Source organism: Hemitrygon akajei, chromosome 18 (assembly GCF_048418815.1).
Source record: "Hemitrygon akajei chromosome 18, sHemAka1.3, whole genome shotgun sequence".
Lineage (NCBI taxonomy): Eukaryota > Metazoa > Chordata > Chondrichthyes > Myliobatiformes > Dasyatidae > Hemitrygon > Hemitrygon akajei.
The window spans coordinates 3487869-3510524 of NC_133141.1; the positions used below are offsets into that span (position 1 = coordinate 3487869).

At 40.8% G+C, this 22656-nt stretch overlaps 1 protein-coding gene across 4 annotated transcripts in view; it reads right to left on the bottom strand.

Moving 5' to 3' along the window:
• Positions 1 to 3241: 3241 nt before the first annotated feature.
• Positions 3242 to 22656, bottom strand: part of grnb (granulin b) — an 82929-nt gene continuing 63514 nt past the window's right edge. For 3 of the 4 annotated variants that reach the window (XM_073070664.1, XM_073070666.1, XM_073070665.1), the window contains exons 12-14: positions 20833 to 21063; positions 13903 to 14118; positions 3242 to 5994 (exon numbers count right to left, since the gene is read on the bottom strand). In XM_073070664.1, the coding sequence (XP_072926765.1) occupies positions 5854 to 5994; positions 13903 to 14118; positions 20833 to 21063 (588 nt within the window). In that variant the 3' untranslated portion in view covers positions 3242 to 5853. The remainder of the gene's footprint in view (positions 5995 to 13902; positions 14119 to 20832; positions 21064 to 22656) is intronic. The other variant, XM_073070667.1, reaches the window with a different exon arrangement.

The window sequence follows — 22656 nt, forward strand, 5'->3', positions numbered from 1 at the left end:
TTTGAGAAGTGAATTGCTTTCTTTGAACTGAAATTATAAAGTTATTTAATATATTTCTAGGTTGAAGTTTTTTTGGGTTATTTTCCTTCCCTCCCTCTCCCATTGCTCCAGGCTTTAGCAAGCAACCTTTAATGATGCTGAACTATTGCATAATTCTTAAGGCAAGGAGGAAGGACCAGATGTGAATGGTCATCAGGTGGATTCTGGTAATGGGCCAAATGGTCTGTGAAAATCTTTCTTTATGCCCAAGTATAGAATGATCATTTAGCCAAGAGTGAGGAATATCAATGGCAACATATACCAATGGACAAGTTTGTACCTTCAGGTAAGGAGTGGAGAAAACTGAAGTAGGGTGAGCTTTGCAACTCATTGGCCATTTGTAATAATTTTCCCACATTAACACATTTACTATTGTCTGACAAATCCTGTCTTTTGTTGTCTCACTCCACTTTAGTTAATCTGTTGACTTTCTTGAATATTACCTTGCTTCAATGTTTATTTTTCTGCCCTCCTTAGAATGGAAAGGTTCTCACTCCCAGGGATATCACATTTTATTCTCAACCTTAATTGTAGCTCCACACTTTGATTTGGACAAGGAAAAAAGTGGATTGTTTAAACAGTAAAGAAGGTTATTAACAAAATTAAATTCAGAAACTCCAAGCGAATTAAAGCATGAAGGCAGGTACAACCTGTAGCATGGATACTCTCCCCTCCATTTTAGATAGCAGCAGGGTGGTCCTTCGGGTATGTGGGGTCATAGGTGCTTTTGGCAAGAGTCCATGATTGTTAGTGATTTGCTGGATCTCCTGTGCTCATCCAATAGCTGTTTTCTCAATCACAAGTTTGAGTTCAATCTTATGTCAGTTGATTTCCACCCCAGTCCCCTCCAGAGTTTGTGCCATGAGTCATAGACTTTGTGGCAGTACATGATGGAGCTTCCAATCCAAAAAGGTTTCTGGATTTAATGAATTTTGGGTTAATTATTTTCATCAGACTAGTTTTTTGTTGTCAGGTATAGAAGGGAAGAGTATGCTCACAGGTAAATTGAATGCAGACCAAATGCTGCAGACACTCCTGATAATTGTAGGTCAATAGTGTCTGATGAACTTGTTTTCAGTGGTCCTCTGGACCTTTAACATTAATATTCTTTAGTAGTGCTTCTGTTGCCATTGTTATGTGGTGAGCTGATGAAGCTAAAGCAGATGGAGTAATAATCACTTTGCCACCAATGAAATTGCTGATGTGGGTGTCCTTGTGGTCACTGATCTATTCTAACAAGTGACAGTGTCAGAATCAAGGATGTTGTTTTCAGATCTTTTACTTGATCATAACCAGTAAGTGTGGACAGATAAGGATGGAGGTACATAGTGCATGTGGAAAGGAGCACTTCTCACAAGTTATCAACCAAGACTCTTGTTCTTTCCCATAACACTTCATCTGGTCAGGCCTCATTATCCCCGTATAAGTACATAGATTCATAGGTGCTTTGCTAAATATAAAATTATTATTTGGAGCAAACTTGCTGTGTATCCCATAATATTCTTTAGTATCTACTACTTGAGCAACTTGTGTTACCATATTTGCTGATTAATCCACCCAGTCTCAGCAAAGTCATTTATTTATGACAAATAATATTTTTAGCTCTAGAGGTCACAGAAACACCCCTTGACAACTACCACCCTCCTCCAATCAATTTTGGATCCATTTTGCCAACATACCAAGGATACCCTAATCTTCTGGAACAGCCTACTGTATGGGACTTTCAAAGTCTATGTAAACCATTTGTACTCTACCTTCAATTTTCTTCGTTCCTTGCTCAAAAAAAAAAATCAAATTTCAGCTAGAATTCCCCCCTGCCCAAAGCTATGCTGACTTTCTTAAATCTTTTCACTCAACAATTTAGATCATCTTCCCCTCCATCATATTTCTGAACAGTCCATGAACACCACCACATTATTTATTATGTAACTGCCTTGTAGTTTGTTGCTTCCCATCTTATCCCTGTAATTAATTTTGAATCAAGGAACAACATTGGTTATCCACCAGTATTTTGACTCCTCACCCATGGCTAACAAAAAAAAATGCAAAAAATCTTCCAGATTCCTCATAATCAACCGCTCCTTGCCAAGATTATTTTTATGTGCTCTTCTTGCCATTCTAATTTCTTTATTGGGATCTCTCTTACACCCCCTACAAAACTCGAGAGGCTCATTTAAAACCAAATTCCTTTGATTTTGTTTGTTTACAAATGTTGCCTGATCTAAACACCTTTTCTGCTTACCCATACAGGAATGTAGAACATTGAAAACCTACAGCACAATACAAGCCCTTTGGCCCACAATGCTGTGCCGAACATGTACGGTACTTACTTTAGAAGTTACCTCGGGCTACCCATAGCCCTCTATTTTTCTAAGCTCCATGTACCTATCCAGGAGTCTCTTAAAAGACCCTGTTGCCTCCAATATGCTGACTGAGTTCTTCTCATCTCATTTTCCTGATGTTAGGCCAATAGGTTTATAGTCATTTACTTTGTGTTCCTCTTTCTGAACAATGGAATCATACCAGCCATTATCTAATCTGCTGGAAAACCTTCAAGCAAGACCCTTGTCATTTTGCATCCATTTCCTTAAACTCGCAGTCGCAGCATATAGGCACCTGGTGACTTCTCTGCCATTAATTACATTTTTTTTTATATACAGGAAAAGCTAAAAGTCACAAGGGAAAAAAGTTCTTTTGCACTGTTTGAATTTACACTATCAGATGTTTTCAGGATATATGCAGTGTTCCTTACTGGAAAAACTGTGCAAAATAATGGATTTAACTTCTGGTCATTTTCCATGATTAATTTTCCTTTCTACTTGTCACATTTACTTACCCTCTTCCTTTGTATAGGCCCATAGAAGTCCCCTGCTTTGTTTTTGCAATTTTCTCCCTTTATCTTTTTGTTGTAATTTAGTAACTTGTAATTGACAGAGCAGCCAATAACTGTTGACAATGTATTTGCATCACTTGCATTATGAAACTTGGAATTATTCTATTGAATAGAATACCAGCTAGGAAGACCAAATCATAGACTATAATTCATGTTACAGTTAACTGATTTGAATCCTTAGTCCAAGATAAAGCAGATTATATTCAGATCTACCCACCCTATGGCCTGATGGGATAGATACATATTCCATGTATTTTACTCCTTTAGTATGCAGAAGATGCTGATGAAGCAGAATTACTGGAGGGAGGATTTTTAATAAATCAGTTCAGTTTTATTTAATAGCAAACAAAAGCTACATAGTATAAATCAATTATCTTCAGAATGAGAAATCACATCTACAGTAAAAATAAAGCAGTAGATTGCCAACAATCAAGTGAGCTGATGTTCAAACCCAACAAGCTGACCAAGTCTCACTGATGATAAATACATTTAATTAAGTAGCACAGTGGAAGATACGATTAAAGAATTGTATTGTTTAAACAGAAACAAGTACTCCAAATTAAAAACAAACTGAAATCAAGCATTATTGGAGCTAGAAAATTCTGCCTATCTACAAGCAGAATTTTCTACAAAATAGCCCAAATACACAACTCATTTGGAAATGATTTAGAAACATTAAACAATATGGTAGTATTAATGAGGATAAGACATACCCCATTGATGGTAGGATCCTAGGAATAGACTTTGATCCCTACAGATGGCAACATGGGTAAACAATGTGGTTGGGAAGTCACAGAATACTGGCCTTCAATAATCAGGACAATGAATACAAAAGTAGATGCTTATGCACCAACATTCCTCAGACTTTATCTCAGTACTGCATGCAGTTCTAGCCACCAAGGTATAGGAAGAATATGATAACACTGGAGAGGATTTTGAGGAAATTTACCAGAATGTTGCGTAGGATGCAGCAGTTCAGTTATCAGAGAGAAGTCTTTTCCTTTGAAGCAGGAGCTTGAGGGTACATAACTGAAGTATACAAAGTTGAGCAGTGCCAACAGGTTTGATTGCAGGAAGCATTCCCCCATAGAGGTGGATAAAATTAGAGGAAACAGGTTCAGGACAAGGCAGTTTAGAGATTCAAGAGTGTATCTAGCACTACCAGGGAAAGAAGGTATCTAGCACTACCAGGGAGAGAAGGGGTAGGAAGGAGGTTAAAGCTGGGTCTCTGACAGCATTTAACTGCCTGGATAACACTTGAATCACTTAGGCATAGAGGCAATGAACAAGTGGTGGGCAAGGGTTAATAGAGAAGGAGACCTACTGGTTGGTGAGGACCAGTCAAGTTGAATGGGCTTTTTTCCTTGTTGCATTATGTTATTGTTGAACACTAGATTTTTATATCAACATTTACAATAAGATGTAACAGTAATTCTATTACATGGAATGTGAGCCAGTATTCATCCTGTGCACAAACTGAAAAAAATCTTAACATAGCTGAAAGTTTGTCATCTTACTGAGGCTGCTAGAAGGCAGTTCTAATTCTGCATGCCAGCCAAAGACCTTGCACCAGCACATTATGTGCCTTCATCTTTAAATCAGCATTAGCTTGAGTAAGATACTAAGTTTTAGAAGCTGTAGGAAAAGACACACTAGAACTGAGCTAGGAATAGATAAAATGCACCTACCATCAACAATGAGGGAATATTAGCCTAATTAGTACCTATCAAATTTTGCACACAAAACTTAAAACCTCAAATTCCATATCGTGTGTTAAAATCCATTTTGTTGTGCCTCATTACTTCTACAGGATATTTCAGCATAACGTCAGATAGGCATGTATGACCCCCAATTCAACGGCTAGTTGACACTTTATGCCCGAGTACTCTAGTTAAACTTATACCCTGTTAAGATCATCCTTGTTCTGACCAGACCTACCATGTCTAGGGAATTCAAGGGTCAACCAGAGAAACACTGAGGAACATCTGCCACAACCAGACTGTCAAAAAATGTTATATAATATCATAGTTTTTTTAAAAAAGAATAGACATTTACAGATCATGAAGGCTATGCTTGGATATCTTATTAAAGATGGAAGAGCAGCAACTGACATCTGAAAACAACAATGAATCATTGGGTGCTGCATTTTTAGATGAAGCATAACATCTTCGCAAACAAGTATAGTCAATTTGATCCCAAGGGACAATTTTAATATTGCTGGAGTCACTCGTGCCAGAAAAGATGCTAGAACACTAGTTCTCGGATGACACACTCAACTATGCCAGGTTCAACTATACAAAAAAAAGGCACAGATAAAGAGATACACCAGAACTTTTCAGTTGAGCATGTATAATATAGACCAAACCAAACAATTATATACATCTTCTCTCCCTCACCCTACCCTCCACCATTGTCTACACTGCATTTACCAGAATTTTCAAATGTTTCAGTGTTTCTGTTAGATGTGATGGTTATGAACACAATCATGAGCAGCATACTTAATACATAAAAAAAGTTACAACTGAACTGAAAGATTTAGAAGTACATTTTTAAAAAAAAATCAAGCCAAGCATCAATCAGGTAAGTTGTCTGCTTTTGTTCTTTTGAGTTGCTTTATTTCAATGTAATGCAATTTTAAATTCAATATGCAATGCGCAAAAACACAATTCAGTTCACAAAATCCCTAGAAAAGGATTTTATTGCAAGCGTTTTAACCCACTGAAATCTAGTTCCAAGCCAGTTAGCAATCAGGATTTTGCCACCCAGAGATGCCTCGTGTAGTACACGTTACCAGAAATTTCACTACTTTTAAAAAAAATGCTAGCCAAAGCTTTTTTTTGGTGAACAATTCTCAAGTTTACAAACTGAAAGATTTTGTTTCAAAGCATTAAGTAGCTAGTGGTTCAAGGGCCCAAAACGGGTTACAGGAAGTTGAAGGCCCTTTTGCGCTTCCAGAAAAATTGGTCCCAGCGGAGCCTAGGCTGCAAAGTGCATGCTTTAGCTCCCTTATTGCACATATAGCCACTTGGGCAGCAGTGCATCTTATCTTCACAGCAAGTAGCCTGCAAAAGAATCAATGTCAAATTAGTAACTCTATAAATATTAGATTACAAAAGACAGGGCATGTGCATATCAGTTTGGTATCTTTAAAGCAAGCAATTAACTTAATTTCACCCGTCTGCAAATCCTTCTGACATTCAACCCTAGAAAAGCTATTCTGAGGTAGAATGACAGAAAGCAAGTGAGCATTGATTAACGCAATGAACAAAATTATTATTGCTCTCCAGTCCAGAATGTTTATTTCAACTTGTGCACGAGGAGTTGATGATAGTGAATGAGCTCCAGTTATATATATTTTTAAAAATTCTAACTGTAAAATGTCTCCTGGGCTAAACACCTCAATTTTAGTGATAAATAAGCCCTTAAACTTGGGTAGATACAGGATCTAGAGCTTTCTCAGCATATAGAAATATAAAACTACAGCACAATATAGGCTGTACCAGAACTGAGCACAGAACTCCAAGTGGGGCCTGACCACTCTCTGATGCTGATGAGTCCACTCTTTCAATACATGGTCAGGATCCTTATTTTTCATTGTGTTTCTTTCATTAATTTTTTTTAAAAAACGTATGTGAGGTTACGTCTCAGAACTCTCTTTGGAACACAGAGACCTGTGCATTGCCTTGTAGAATTTTCCATTTGTGATGTCAAGTCAAAAAACACCTTAAGATTTCAGAGATTTTCAGATTTTAGAATTTCAGATAAAGGGTACTCAATCTGTACCTAATCACAGAAAACATAAGACAGAGACATAGAAACCCTACAGCACAATACAGGCCCTTCGGCCCACAAAGCTGTGCTGAACATGTCCCTATCTTACAAATTACCTAGGGTTACCCATAGCCCTCTATTTTTCTAAGCTCCATGTACCCATCTAAAAGCCTCTTAAAAGAGCCTGTTAAGTGTCAACATTTTTTTTTACTGCGAGCGTCATTTTAAGCGCCTGGACGAGGCAGGTGGATAACGTCATTATAACAAAATACAGACAGGTTTCTGGGACATTCAGCAGAGGAGGAATAGCAGACTGCGAGCTACCAGCAGGAGAGCGAGCTGGGTGGAGATAGCTGAAAAGTTCGCTACAGCAGCGGACTAGTCTAATCATTCATGTCCAGAGGATTATGATAATTAGCGGCACAGCACATATTGGATATGTGACTGTCACTTTACATGATCCATACTTGGATTTCTGGAGTATTCCTGTGGCGACCATATTTCGTTAACCCATACGTGGATTTGGGTGTGTTAGGTGGCAACCACTTGTGTTAAGGAATATTCTGTGACTGTCACCTTGTCATATCCCTAGGTGGATTTTGGAACACTGCTTAATGTCTGGAATCTACTGTGACTGCTATCTTGTTTTCCCAGCATGGATCCGCGGGAATTTTCTGTGATCGCCACCTCGTGTCATCTTAGTGTGGATTTACAAGTTTCTTTCCCTCACCTATTTCCATGGATTTCTGGAATCATCTGGATTGCCATTTCTGGGACTGTGTTTGAGTAAGATTTAAGAAGAACTGTTCCCAAACCTGACACCGTTTGTGAGCTACAAAATGCATAGCACTGTTAATTTTTGTTTAGGGGAGTAATTTGTTTAATTGACACTATTTTGGGTAGATACTGAAAATATAGTTGTTTAACATTAAAACTGAGTCTGTGGTCTATTGCTGCTGGCACATAACAACCCTATCGTATCCACCTCCACCACTGTCGCCAGCAGCCCATTCCACGCACTCGCCACTCTCTGCGTTAAAAAAAAAATTACCCCTGACATCTCCCCTGTACCTGCTTCCAAGCACCTTAAAACTATGCCCCCTCTTGTGCTAGCTATTTCGGCCCTGGGAAAAAGCCTCTGACTATCCACACAATCAATGCCTCCCATCATCTTATACACCTCTATCAGGCCACCTCTCATCCTCCGTCGCTCCAAGGAGAAAAGGCCGAGTTCACTCAACCTATTCTCATAAGGCATGCTCCCCAATCCAGGCAACATCCTCATAAATCTCCTCTGCACCCTTTCTATGGCTTCCACATCCTTCCTGTAGTGAGGCGACCAGAACTGAGCACAGTACTCCAAGTGTTGTCTGACCAGGGTCCTATATAGCTGCAACATTACCTCTCTGCTCCTAAATTCAATTCCATAATTGATGCAGGCTAATACACCATAGGCCTTCTTAACCACAGAGTCAACCTTTGCAGCTGCTTTGAGTGTCCTATGGACTCGGACCCCAAGATCCCTCTGATCCTCCACACTGCCAAGAGTCTTACCATTAATACTATATTCTGCCATCATATTCAAACTACCAAAATGAACCACTTCACACTTATCTGGGTTGAACACTATCTGTCACTTCTCAGCCCAGTTTTGCATCCTATCAATGTCCCACTGTAACCTCTGACAGCCCTCCACACTATCCACAACACCTGCAACCTTTGTGTCATCAGCAAACTTACTAACCCATCTCTCCACTTCCTAATCCAGGTCATTTATAAAAATCACGAAGAGTAAGGGTTCCAGAACAGATCCCTGAGGCACACCACTGATCACCGACCTCCGTGCAGAATATGATCCATCTACAACCACTCTTTGCCTTCTGTGGGCAAGCCAGTTCTGGATCCACAAAGCAATGCCCCCTTGTATCCCATGCCTCCGTACTTTCTGAAAAAGCCTTGCATGGGGTACCTTATCAAATGCCTTGCTGAAATCCATATGCACTACATCTACTGCTCTTCCTTCAACAATGTGTTTAGTCACATCCTCAAAAAATTCAATCAGGCTCATAAGGCTCAACCTGCCTTTGACAAAGCCATGCTGACTATTCCTAATCATATATGCCTCTCCAAATGTTCATAAATCTTGCCTCTCAGGATCTTTTCCATCAACTTACCAACCACTGAAGTAAGCCCCACTGGTCTATAATTTCCTGAACCATCTCTACTCCCTCTTTTGAATAAGGGAACAACAACTGCAAACCTCCAAAACCTCCCCTGTCCCCATTGATGATGCAAAGATCATTGCCAGAGGCTCAGCAATCTCCTCCCTCACCTCCCACAGTAGCCTGGGGTACATCTAATCCAATCCCAGAGACTTGTCCAACTTCGCAAACATGAGGAAACCTGACGAAGGGTCTCGGCCTGAAACGTCAGCTGTACTTCTTCCTATAGATGCTGCCTGGCCTGCTGCGTTCCACCAGCATTTTGTGTGTGTTACTTATCCAACTTGATGCTTTCCAGAAGCTCCAGTCCATCCACTTTCTTTATGTCTATATGGTCAAGCTTTTCAATCTGCTGCAAGTCATCCCTACAATGGCCAAGACCCTTTTTCATAGTGAATACTGAAGCAAAGTATTCCATTAATTACCTCAGCTATCTTCTCCAGTTCCATACACACTTTTCCACTGTCACACTTGATTGGTTCTATTCTCTCATGTCTTATCCTCTTACTCTTCACATACTTGTAGAATGTCTTCGGGTTTTCTTTAATCCTGCTCACCAAGGCTTTCTTATGGCCTCTTCTGGCACTCTAATTTCATTCTTAAGATCCTTCCTGCTACCCTTATAATTTTCTAGATCTCTATCATTACCTAGTTTTTTTTTTAACCTTTCCGTAAGCTTTTCTTTTCTTCTTGACTAGATTTTCAACAGTCTTTGTACACCATGGTTCCTGTACCCTACCATCCTTTCCGTCTCACTGGAACGTACCTATGCAGAATTCCACGCAAATATCCCCTGAACATTTGCCACATTTCTGCCGTACATTTCCCTGAGAACATCTGTTCCCAATTTATGCTTCCAACTTCCTGCCTGATAGCTTCATAATTCCCTTTATTCCAATTAAACGCTTTCCTAACTTGTCTGTTCCTATCACTCCCCAACGCTATGGTAAAGGAGATACAGTTGTGATCACCATCTCCAAAATGCTCTCCCACTGAGAGATCTGACATCTGACCAGGTTCATTTCCCAATATCAGGTCAAGTACAGCCTCTCCTCTTGTAGGCTTATCTACATATTGCGTCAGGAAAAATTCCTGAACATACCTAACAAACTCCACTCCATTCAAACCCCACTCCATCCAAAACCCTCACTCTAGGGAGATGCCAATCAATATTTGGGAAATTCAAATCTCCCACCACAACAACCCTGTTATTATTACACCTTTCCAGAATCTGTCTCCTTATCTGCTCCTCGATGTCCCTGTTACTATTGGGTGGTCTATAAAAAACACCCAGTAGAGTTATTGACTCCTTCCTTTTTCTAACTTCACCCACAGAGACTCAGTAGACAATCCCTCCATGACTTCCTCCTTTTCTGCAGCTGTGACACTATCTCTGATTAACACCAGCCCTGGGTGAGCCACAGGGCTCACTGCTGTTTCCCCCAGGTAGGCTGTCCCCCCCAACAGTACTCAAACAGGAGTACTTATTGTTCAAGATGTACAGCCACAGTGGTGCTCTTTAGCTTCTGACTACTGCCCTTCCCTCTCCTGACTGTTACCCACTTATCTGTCTCCCGAGGCCCCAGTGTGACTATTTGCCTTTAGCTCCTCTCTATCACCTCCTCACTCTCCCTGACCAGATGAAGGCCATCGAGCTGTATCTCCAGTTCCCTAACCCAGTCCCTAAGGAGCTGCAGCTTGACGCACCTGGCGCAGGTGTGGCTGTCCGGGAGGCTGGGAATCTCCTGGATTTCCCACATCTGACATCCAGTACAGAACATTGGCCTCACAGACATACTTCCTGTTTCTATTCCTCACAGGTAACCTACCTCGCCTCGACCTGTTATTGCCAAAGCCCAGATGAGCCAAAGCCCTACCACTATGCCTCAGATCACTCCGGTTGATGACCGATCCGCTAAGCAGCGCCTCCTTTTTATGCTAAATAAACTCTTCTCCAGCTTCCAGCCCGGTACAGACATTGATTTTACCTGACATTTCCATGGCAAACTCTCATCTTCATCAGGAATGATCCCTGGGCATGTCTAGTCCAGAGGTATTTATACCCCTATTGTCTATCCCTCCTAATTGGTTAGTCCTCATCCAATCAGGCTCCTGCTGTCCCACCTTGTTTACAGTTGAATTCCAGTTCTTATGTAGAGTGAGAAGTACGTCTTTGCTAAAATTCTTTTCCTCTTTTATTTCTATGGTTTCCTTCACCATCACACCTCCCAACATAAAGTGGCTCTTTCTGCTTTGATAACCACATAAAATCTATTTTGGACCCAGAGCACTTCCACGAGGAAATACGATTACACACAACATTCCTTCAGAATGGCTACAAGGTGAAGGAAATCAATCGCACCCTTAAAGGGACAACGGAAAGCAGGAAACCCAACAACGAGGAGGAACCCGTCGCTACCACCTGTTTTCCCTATGCATTTCCATGATTCGTGGAAGGATCACCAGGATCTCGAAATATCAGATTAATACCATCCACAAACCTATAAGGAAGCTCAAATCACAGCTTATGTGGGTCAAAGATGACCTGGGACTTATGACAGCTGGCATTTACAGCTGGCGAAGCAGCATGTAATCAACTAGATAGTGCACATAATGGAAACCCACATCAAGGATCACAGGTGTATCTGCTTGGGTTGCCCAGAGAAATTGACAGTAGCAGAACACTGCATTCACAATGGCCATGGACTGACTTTGGCACAAAACTACTGTGCTGTGCCTGGTGAAGGAAGCCATTGAAATAAAACGAGAGGAAAAGAATTTTAACAAAGAGGAAGGTCTTGCTCCAAATAAAAACTGGAATTCAACTTTAACAAGGTGGGACAGCGGGAACCCGATTGGATGTGGATTGGATGTTAGTTAGATAGAGTTCTTATAGATAGCGGGGTCAAGGGATATGGGGAGAGGGCAGGAACGGGGTACTGATTGTTTATGATCAGCCATCATCACAGTGAATGGCGGTGCTGGCTAGAAGGGCCGAATGGCCTACTCCTGCACCTATTGTCTATTTAACCAATCAGGAGAGATTGACAACAGGGGTGTATATTCTACTGGACTAGACATGCTCCGGCATCATCCCTGATGAAGATGCCAGAGTTTATCAGAAATGTTGGTTAAAATTGATATCTGTACCCGGCTGGAAGCCCAAGAAGTTTATTCACTAGGTCGATAGGTTTTACATTTTGTAAAAGTGAACAGTTCAAGTAGAATGTCTTCTCATTCAATTGCTTTATTTCTATATCGTGATCCAAACCAAGTATTGGAATGGATCTCTTATAATTAATTTGTTCATAGCATGTCTGATACTGCCAATGCCACAGTTATTACTCATCTTTAGCCTAGTTAAAGTCAAATATCACACACTTAAAATCTGAATCACATTTGTTCCTATGAGATCACTGGCACATATCTGCCAAATGATAGTTGGTATATGAAGGGCTTCTAGGAAAGATGGTCATTTGCGTCTCTAATTTTGCACTGATCACAACTGATGACAGAGCAAAAATAGACCACCTCCAACCACTGGCTCACTGAGGGTAAAAAGATAAAATGCCAATCGAATACCCCACATTGTTTAAATCCAGTTAACTTAAATTAGTAGATGTATTGCAGGATTCTTCATTAATAAAGATTTCTAAGAACTGGGAGGAAAAACACCCGAAGCTATTACATCCAAAAATACATTAATACTTTTAGTGATAAAGACATTGTAACACCCTGGGAAAGGTTTCATTGCTAATGTAATGGTTTCTCTATAGTAGCAGTGTTTAGATTAAGCAGGGGCTTCGAAATGTGCAGCATCCAATGAGGAGAGGTTTTTATTTTGTGTGCCCAAGCGCAAGGGATTCGAGGGCTTTTAGTTTGACGGAAGATGGAAAGAAGAAGATGCGAAAACAGAGAGGTCGTAGGACTGCAGGACTGTGTGGATGTGGAATGGAGTCGATGACGCCCTGGGGAAAATCGATGAAGAACGTATGGTTGGGAAAATCGTGAGTTCCAACTTTATATCCAAATTAGACTGTTTCATTAAAATGGGCCTTTTTTGTTTTCTTTACTAGCCCTCTAGTCGAATTGAGAATTATAAAGCTCAGCCGTTTAATTGCATATGGTGTACTGTTTTTTATTTCATGGTACATCACGCAGCATCCACCAGTTTTGGCAGGGGCAGCGACTGCCTTCCCCAGACTAACGCAGCCACCGAATCTGGGGTTTACAACACTTCAATGGTTTAATTATTCTCTCCCCAAAATAGAATCTGTAGTAGAAATCAGTAACTTGAGCACTGAATACAAGATACATTATTATCTCAATCTTTCACATTACAGATCTCATCAAATTCAAATAAGAACTACTGCATCTCAAGCCAATCTGGCCAGATCTGCACTAATGTTTAACAGGAGATCAGATCATGAATAATTCAATTGATTTAAATGTAGGATTGTAGTGTAACATTAAACAATAAAACTAAAATAAGGTTGAGGATAATTGAAGAGCTGCAGAGTTTAAATTTATTAATACATGTCTCACCAGGCCCGAGAATGAGAAACACTTTCAAGATGTCAAAGTAAGCCAAGGAACAATGTCTTGACTCACCGTGAACGCTTAGGGTGAAGAATTTGCTTTATATAACTTCACATTGTTATTTTTACTGCACTAATGGCAGGATATTTTAAAGCAGCTCAAAGCAGTACTTGTTAGCAGCAATTTAAATAGGGAAGAGACTGCATGAGCAAATATGCAATACAGCTTAACTTTATTATAGTATTATTCTCTGATGCTGGTCAATTTAAGTACATGAACGTGATAGATGCATTCTTCTCACCAGCTATGTTACATCAGTATCCCCAGCAACAATCCAGCTCAGTTTAGTTAATTCATTAAAGACCTGGTCAGTGTTGACCTGTCTTACAAGGAGTTACTGTCAACCTGCAGACACCACACAATTGCTGAAGTACTTACTTCTTTGTAAGGACAGCAAGCCCACTTGCCCGAGGCACTCTTACAGCAAGTGGCTGGAGAAGCACACTGGACCATATCATCACATTGTACACCAGAGGACTGAGACTCTTTGACATGCCAGAGTGCCAAGATACTTTGCTTTTCACAGGTCTTGGCTGTCAAATTACAGGTGTAGCCATTTGGACAGCAGTGCTTCTGATCCTCACAGCATACCGCCTAAAAGAAATAAGAAAATCAATAGCAACACTTAACACCTTCAAGGATTTCCCCCTCTTTAAGCAAGGGAACAGAAGCTTTTTAGCAAAACCAGTTCTCAAACACAGCAAATTATGAAGTCCAAAAGGGTGGTGAAGTAGGTGTCTTAGGGAAGGTGGCAAAACAAAACAGCTTCAATGTTTATGGCATCAGTACCTTCTAGCATAAGTAGGATACAGACAAAGTAACATGGTTCTTTTACTCATTTACATAGATTAAACCACTTCAGTTATTTAGTGGGACTCAATCTGGTTTCTTAGATATTTACAGTTAAACTTTGCATCCAAGTGCATCTGCAGGCCTTGGCAATTGGAGAGCACCAGACCCTGTACTTGTACTCTGACAGCCAGTCTGTCCTGTGGGAAAATCTTGGGCTTAGGAGACAAACAACTCTATTGTCCCACTTTTCCATCAACAGGTACAGTAATATCAAACAGCTATTCAAAAGATCCAGCAGCCTAAGCAATCAGACTATAGGGTTTACAGGTAAAAGTTTAGTGGTAAAAATCAAATCATACCGATAATATCCGAGATGTATCATTAGTTTCAAGACCAAAAGAGCACAAGTGTACATGCCAGTCACAGGAATTCTTAAATGTGTTTTCCTTCTAAAGGTGCAAAGTAAATATCAAAAATGCTTCCTCTTATACATTGTAACATACTTATCACTTTCCCACAAATTGGGAACACATTATTGTTCTCTTGGCTGTCCAGTCAAAGTACAGACACATGTATCCTGGCAGGGAAACTGGCATGAGCTTTTGCCTTCCTCACTGCTGCACCAGGATTGTGATAAGCCCTTTCCTACCTCATTGCTACATGTAACTGTGCCAGGAGTTTAGCGTGAAATACTGTCTTCAATTTGCTTGAACCCAGCAATGAATCCCCCATCAGTGCCAAAAAGCTGAATTGAGACCATTAGACATCGAAGATGAATTGGGCCATTTGGTCCGCTCTGCCATTCCATCATAACTGATTTATCATCCTTGTCAATGCCATACTCCTGCCTTCTCCCCATAACCTTTGTCTCCCTTACTAATCAAAACCCCAAGATATAGGAGCAGAAGGAGGCTATTCGGTCAGAGTCTGCTCGGCCATTCAATCATGGGCTGATCCAATTCTTCCAGTCATCCCCACTCCCCTGCCTTCTCCCCATACCCTTTGATGCCCTGGCTAATCAAGAACCTATCTATCTCTGTCTTAAATGCACCCAATGACTTGGCCTCCACAGCTGCTCGTGGCAACAAATTCCAGAGATTTACCACCCTCTGACTAAAGTAATTTCTCTGCATCTCAGTTCTAAGAGGATGTCCTTCAATCCTGAAGTCTTGCCCTCTTGTCCTAGAATCCCCTACCATGGGAAATAACTTTGCCATATCTAATCTGTTCAGGCCTTTTAACATTCAGAATGTTTCTATGAGATCCCCCCCCCTCATTCTCCTGAACTCCAGGGAATACAGCCCAAGAGCTGCCAGACATTCCTCATATGGTAACCCTTTCATTCCTGGAATCACATTCTCGTGAATCTTCTCCGAACCCTCTCCAATGTCAGTATATCCTTTCTAAAATAAGGAGCCCAAAACTGCACACAATACTCCAAGTGTGGTCTCATGAGTGCCTTATAGAGCCTCAATATCACATCCCTGCTCTTATATTCCATACTTCTAGAAATGAATGCCAACATTGCATTCACCTTCTTCACCACCGACTCAACCTGGAAGTTAACCTTTAGGGTATCCTGCATAAGGACTCCCAGATCTCTTTGCATCTCTGCATTTTGAATTATCTCCCCATCTAAATAATCATCTGCCTATTTATTTCTTCCACCAAAGTGTATGACCATACACTTTCCAACATTGTATTTCATTTGCCACTTCTTTACCCACTCCCCTAAACTATTCAATTCTCTCTGCAGGCTCTGTTTCCTCAACACTACCCACTCTCCACATATCTTTGTATCATTGGCAAATTTAGCCACAAATCCATTAATCCCAAAGTCCAAATCATTGACATACATCGTAAAAAGCAGTGGTCCCAACACTGACCCCTGTGGAACTCTACTGGTAAACGGCAGCCAGCCAGAATAGGATCCCTTTATTCCCACTCTCTGTTTTCTGCCAATCAGCCAATGCTCCACCCATGCTGGTAACTCCCCTGTAATTCCATGGGCTCTTATGTTGCTATGCAGCCTTATGTGCGGCACCTTGTCAAAGGTCTTCTGGAAATCAAAGTACACCACACCAACTGCATCTCCTTTGTCTACCCTGTTTGTAATTTCCTCAAAAAACTGCAGTAGGTTAGTCAGGCAGGATTTTCCTTTCAGGAAACCATGCTGGCTTTGGCCTATCTTGTCATGTGCCTCCAAGTACTCTGTAATCTCATCCCTAACACTCGATTCCAACAACATTGATGTCAGGCTAACAGGTCTATAGCTTCCTTTCTGTGCCTCCCACCCTTCTTAAATAGAGTAACATTTGCAGGTTGATAGATCCTTGGTTAGTCAAGGCGTCAAAAGTTACAGGGAGAAGGCATGAGAATGGCATTGAGAGAGATAATAAATCAGCCATGATGGAATGGCAGATAGACTCCACGGGCCAAATGACCCATTTGGTTCCCATGTCTTATGGTCTAACAACCTCAGCTTTAAATATGCCCAGTTATTTGACCTCTACAGCCATCTATGACAATGAATTTCAAAGATTCACCATTCTCTGATTAAAGAAATTCCTCATTTGTTCTAAAGGGACATCCTTCTATTCTGAGGCTCTGCCCTCTAGCAATAGACAATAGACAGTAGGTGCAGGAGTAGGCCATTTGGCCCTTCTAGCCAGCACCGCCATTCACTGTGATCATGGCTGATCAAACACAATCAGTACCCCGTTCCTGCCCTCTCCCCATATCCCTTGACCCCGCTATCTATAACAGCTCTATCTAACTCTCTCTTGAATGCATCCAGAGACTTGGCCTCCACTGCCTTCTGGGGCAGAGCATTCCACATATCCACCACTTTCTGGGTGAAAAAGTTTTTCTGCATCTCTGTTCTAAATGGCCTACCTCTTATTCTTAAACTGTGGCCTCTAGTTCTGGACTCACCCATCAGCGGGAACATGCTTCCTGCCTCCAGCGTGTCCAATCCCTTAATAATCTTATATGTTTCAATCAGATCCCCTCTGATCCCTCTAAATTCCAGTGTATACAAGCCCAGTCGCTCCAATCTTTCAACATATGACAGTCCCGCCATTCCGGGAATTAACCTTGTGAACCAAGGACTCTACCACTTTTGAAAACTTTCTCTTCATGTCCACTCTATCTAGGCCTTTCAATATTCAATACGTTTCAATGAAAATCCCCCCTAATTCTTCTAAACTCCAGCAAATACAGGCCTAGAGCCAAATGCTCCTCATATGATAACCCTCTCATTCCCGGGATCATTCTCGTAAATCTCCTCTGAACCTTCTCCAATGCCAATACACAGTTTCTTAGACAAGGGACCCAAAATTGCTCACAACACTCCATGTGGCCTGACCAATGCCTTATAAAGCCTCAACATTGCATCATTGGTCTTGTATTCTGGTCCTCTTGAAATGAATACTAACATTCCACTTGCTTTCCTCACCACTGACTCAAACTGCAAGTGAATCTTTAGGGAATCCTGCATGAGGGTTCCCACATCCCTATGCACACCTGATTTTTAAAATTTCTTCCCATTTATAAAATATTCTACACCTCTATTCCTTCTAACAAATTACGTGACAATACACAAGAGCTAGCATTGTGCAGGTCAGGCTGAGGTATAGTCTTAAGCTTCATACACTTAATAGCATGACAAATGCATACCATTATTAAGATCCGACAGCAGTGTTCTACATGTTGACAGACTGCACGGAATCAAAAATTCTGGTAGCTTATGTTGGATGTGATGGAAGCCGTTATCTCCCTGCCTGGCTGCACAGCTTTCAGCAGCCCATAGTAATAAACCCAATGGCCCCACAGTGAAGCTCAGACCAGTTTCTTGGCACAACAGTGCCAGCAACACATTGCAAACATTGTCTCTTTTAGTGCAGATTCCATTACCCCATTCTAAGAATGTTTCTCCTAGCCATGTATCACTGTAGAGTATCTGAAAGATGAGAAGTTAGGCATTTCCCAGACACACTCAAGCAGGTCACATTATTCTAACAAACTGAGCTGCAAGTACTTAAATCCACTTAGTAGTACATTGGACTCTTAAAAAAGGATACAATTTTGAGACCTTATTTAAACAATGCCATAAATCAGATTATTCACAATTAAGAATATCATAGATTGCATGACTCTACTTAATGCTGTCCATTCTGTTCTTGGCAAAAATTCAACAAAGCAGGTCTGTATAGATATTTGTATTGTTTCGAGTAACGGACAAATGACACAGTGTAGTGAGTTGCTGCCTCAAGTTCCAATAACCCAGGTTTAATCCTGACTTGTGCAGTGTGGTTTTGCTCTTTCTTCTTCATTACTGCTTGCATCACTTCCAGGTGCAATAGCTTTATTTCTCTAGATCAGGGGTTCCCAATATTTTTTAATGCTGTGAATCCCTACCATTAATTGAGGGGTCCGTGGACCTCAGGTTGGGAACCCCTGATCCAGATGCTGTTAATTGATTAGTGAAAATGGGCAAGGGGCAAAATCAAGGGGCAGTGTCAATGGCATTGTATTGAAATGGGACTAGCATGGAATTAGTGTACAGAAGTGATTTGTCAGCATGCACTTGATGGGCTGAAGGACTTTCCACACTGTTTGACTGTGTTATAGAATAATTACACAAGTCCAAAGGGTGCAGCAATAATGGCAAAGTTGCATTTATCAGCTGTTCTAAACTCAGGAGATAGCATTTTTTCCCCTCTTACCAACTACTTGGGTTACAACCAACTACTTGCAGGTGTAATCTTCCCCACCTGTTTTAAATATGGACAGGTCTTCAGGGAAGAAAACCCATTAGTCATTTCATTAATCCAGAAAGTTAAGCAGCTGGTTCAGACTTAGTTCCAGTGAGCTTGATTAGTTTCTAAAGTGTCTACGAACACAAAAGCCAAAACAAGTGCACTTGGTAATAGGGATGGCTAATGGAATGTTTGTCCTCATTTCAAGAGAATTGGAGCATAAAAGTAAGGAAAGCTAACAGCAAAACATCTGGAGCGCTGCAGCAATCTTGCTGCTACTTAACATATTTCATTGAGGACTTTTCAAAGACCACTGGGACAATGCTGTCAGGGTGAAATAATCCTGTAACAAGTTGATACTGTAACTCAGAGTTCTAAAGAATGAGGCAATCTTATCAAACTGCAAGGTTCTTAGACTAGCTTGGGGTAGATGCTGAGAGGGTATTTTCTCTCATGAACAGGTCAGAACTAGACAGCACAGTCTCAAAATAGGGGCACCCATTTAACATCCTTCCCTGAGGGCTACACATCTTCAGAACTCCTTGTCAGAGCTGTGGGAGCTGAATCAATATTCAAATCAGATGCAAATAAATTTCTATCCAGTAAGGGGATCCAGAGTTAAGGGGAAATGATAGGAAAATAGACTTGTAAAAAGGTAAATGAGCTATGATCCTACTAAACTGTGAAGCACATGAGTGTTGAATGGGCAACGCTCACTTCTGCTAAAGGAGTTAGAGGCTAGGACAGGCCACAAATCCAATCAAGGAGATGCAAGACTGCAGATGCTAGAAAATCCACATCTACAAATCCAAACTGCTGATAATTTGACAGGTGTTAAAATACAAGCATTCTTAATGGAATGACAGCTCTGTGGATTTTTAAATGTCTAACTTGTATTTTGAAAAGCATGAAACGAGAATAAGTTAAACCTGTTACTTTCTACACTAACTGGTTTTACCTCCATTTGTAGCATTTTATTATCCTGCATGAAAACCCATTACAATTTATAGGTGGCACTGTACCTTGTGTGTCATTCCAAATGAACAGCTCCATTTCAACCTAAATTTTAAATTGGTTTAGCATTTCCATATGCAAAATAAAAACTGAACTAGATTCATTATTAACTTCTGTCCAATATTTTCAACTTTCGACCTTTATTCACTTTATAAACAATATGAAGGGAAGCAAGAAAGACATTTTAAAATTTAAAATGTTGTAAGCTTCACAGGCTCGTTTACCTGCCATGTAATGCAATACAATGCCTGACCAGGGTGGTAGAGGAGGAGGTTTCATCCATAGGGTAGCAGGCAGGGATCTGACACTCACTGCATACAAAACACAGCAGAAACAGGAAAGTAATTGAATGTGTACTTAAGAAGCTATGACTTCCAAGGCTATGATGGAATTAGACACAGTAGTTCTTTGACCAGCATGGAACAGCTTCTGTGTTGCAATTTTTCTGCATGCCATGAATGGTATGCAAACTCAGCTATAATTATCCCTCATCCAAAAATAATTGCTTATTGCACAAGAACAATGTCCTCATCTTTTTCCATCCCACGTTGAAGAGTTGACTACAAAGTTTGAAAAGTTTATACTGTTGCAAAAGGAAGCGCATGCAGAAAAGACATTGTGCATGCATACAAAAAAAAAGGCACCAATCACGTGGGAGCCACCACAGGACAATGACAAGAATAAATATGGAAACATTCACTCAGATGGCTAAAAAACAAACAACCAAGCAGTACCAACTAACCTGTGGAAGGGGACAGCAGGCCCATGATCCTGAGGCTAGCTTGCAGCAAGTGGAGCCTGATTGACATTTTACAGTTTCATCACACTGGACATCTAAGGCTCCATCTTTCAAAATACTTGGTATTTTTGTTAACAGAGGAACAGAAATACTTCCTTTGTAACAGAGCCCTGCTTGAACATCACATGTGTAACCACCGGGGCAGCAATGAATGTTATCGGCACAGCAAACTCCCTGACAGAGAAAAGAAAAAGCTACTGTATCTCACAACCCAAGTCATAATCCATATTATTTCATCCTAGTTGGTTAAACAGTTTTGCTATAAAAGTTTATTGCCCACATGGAACCACAAGACTTGTACCAGAGATTTTAGCATGCCATGCAATAAATTGAATGACCTGGCTTGCAAAACTAAATGTCATCAAAATGCACTTAATATGGCCTTAACATCAAATAGTTGTTAAAGGATACCATGTCTCAATTTTCTGCACCAGTTTCTCTCAAACCTCCAGTGTCACCAAGCCTCATGACTGAGGTCCAGGATTCAAGCCACGCTCCAAAAACATGTCTCAGTACAAACAACCTGGTGCAGTACAGAAGGAGAGCTGCAATGTCAGGGCATTACTTGAAACAAGACTTTCAAATGGTTAAATGAGATCTCAAACTAAATTAAGGCCATGTAGAAGTATTTTTATTTAAATTGTATGCAAGCCTCTTCCCCTCTAAATGGACATGAATCTTTGGAGACTACCTCACTTTTAAAATATACAGTATTTCTGTTTTTGCATCTTTTAAAAAATCTATTCAATATACGCAATTGATTTACTTGTTTATTGATTATTATTTTATTTTATTTTTTTCTGCTAGATAATGTATTGCATTGAACTGCTGCTCCTAAGTTAACAAATTTCACATCACATGCCGGTGATAGTAAACCTGATTCCAATTCTAAAAAGCAGGACTGCACACTATGTGCAAAATGAGGAAGTGACTTGAACTACAACCATCATTTGAAGGGAAGCTCAATTAATCTTTAATTACCTATGGGAGCAACAGTCTTTCCATATCCTGTGCAGCGCTTGTTGGACAGCTAGAAGTTTTATCATATAACAATAGTCAGCTTGCCGAGGACAACATTTTTCATTATTGCAGATGTCGTAATACTATTAGGCCAAGAGAAAATGCTTCAGAACAAACTGTCAGATGTCACACACTAGCTCCTAATGTGGATAATCAGATGGCTAATTGATTGTGCATTATAAAAAGAACCAGAAAAGGTTACCAGAAGCATTCCCCAAGCTCAGGTTAAAGGACAGAAGCTCAGCCTCTGTAGGCATTTCTGCAACACGTCTGCCCTGCTATGCTGACTGTTGTACATTGCTACAATTAAGGTATACTGCCTTTAATTACACACACACCCACCCCTTAAGGTTAGGATTGTGGCGACCCACTTTCTGCGCAGGCGAACCAGCTCACAAATAGCCAGCGCGTGGGGAGAGACTTTGGTAATGCACCTCTGACGTCATTTCCGTCCGGAGAGGGCGGGCGCTAGGGATTAAATGCCAGCGCCGCGAAGTTTGAATAAACTAGTCTCGAAACGGCTTACTGACTGCGTGTCGTCTCTAGCTCTGTATGTAGTACATCGCTACATTGGTGACCCCGACGGTCCAAACGGGATTTGGACCAAAGATGACCGACTCTTCATCTGTTCACGCAGTTTCGCTAAAACTGCCAACTTTCGGGACGCTGCGACCACGCGTGTGGTTTAGCCAAGCAGAAGCCCAGTTCCAGATTCGGCAGATATCCTCTGATTCCACACGTTACTAC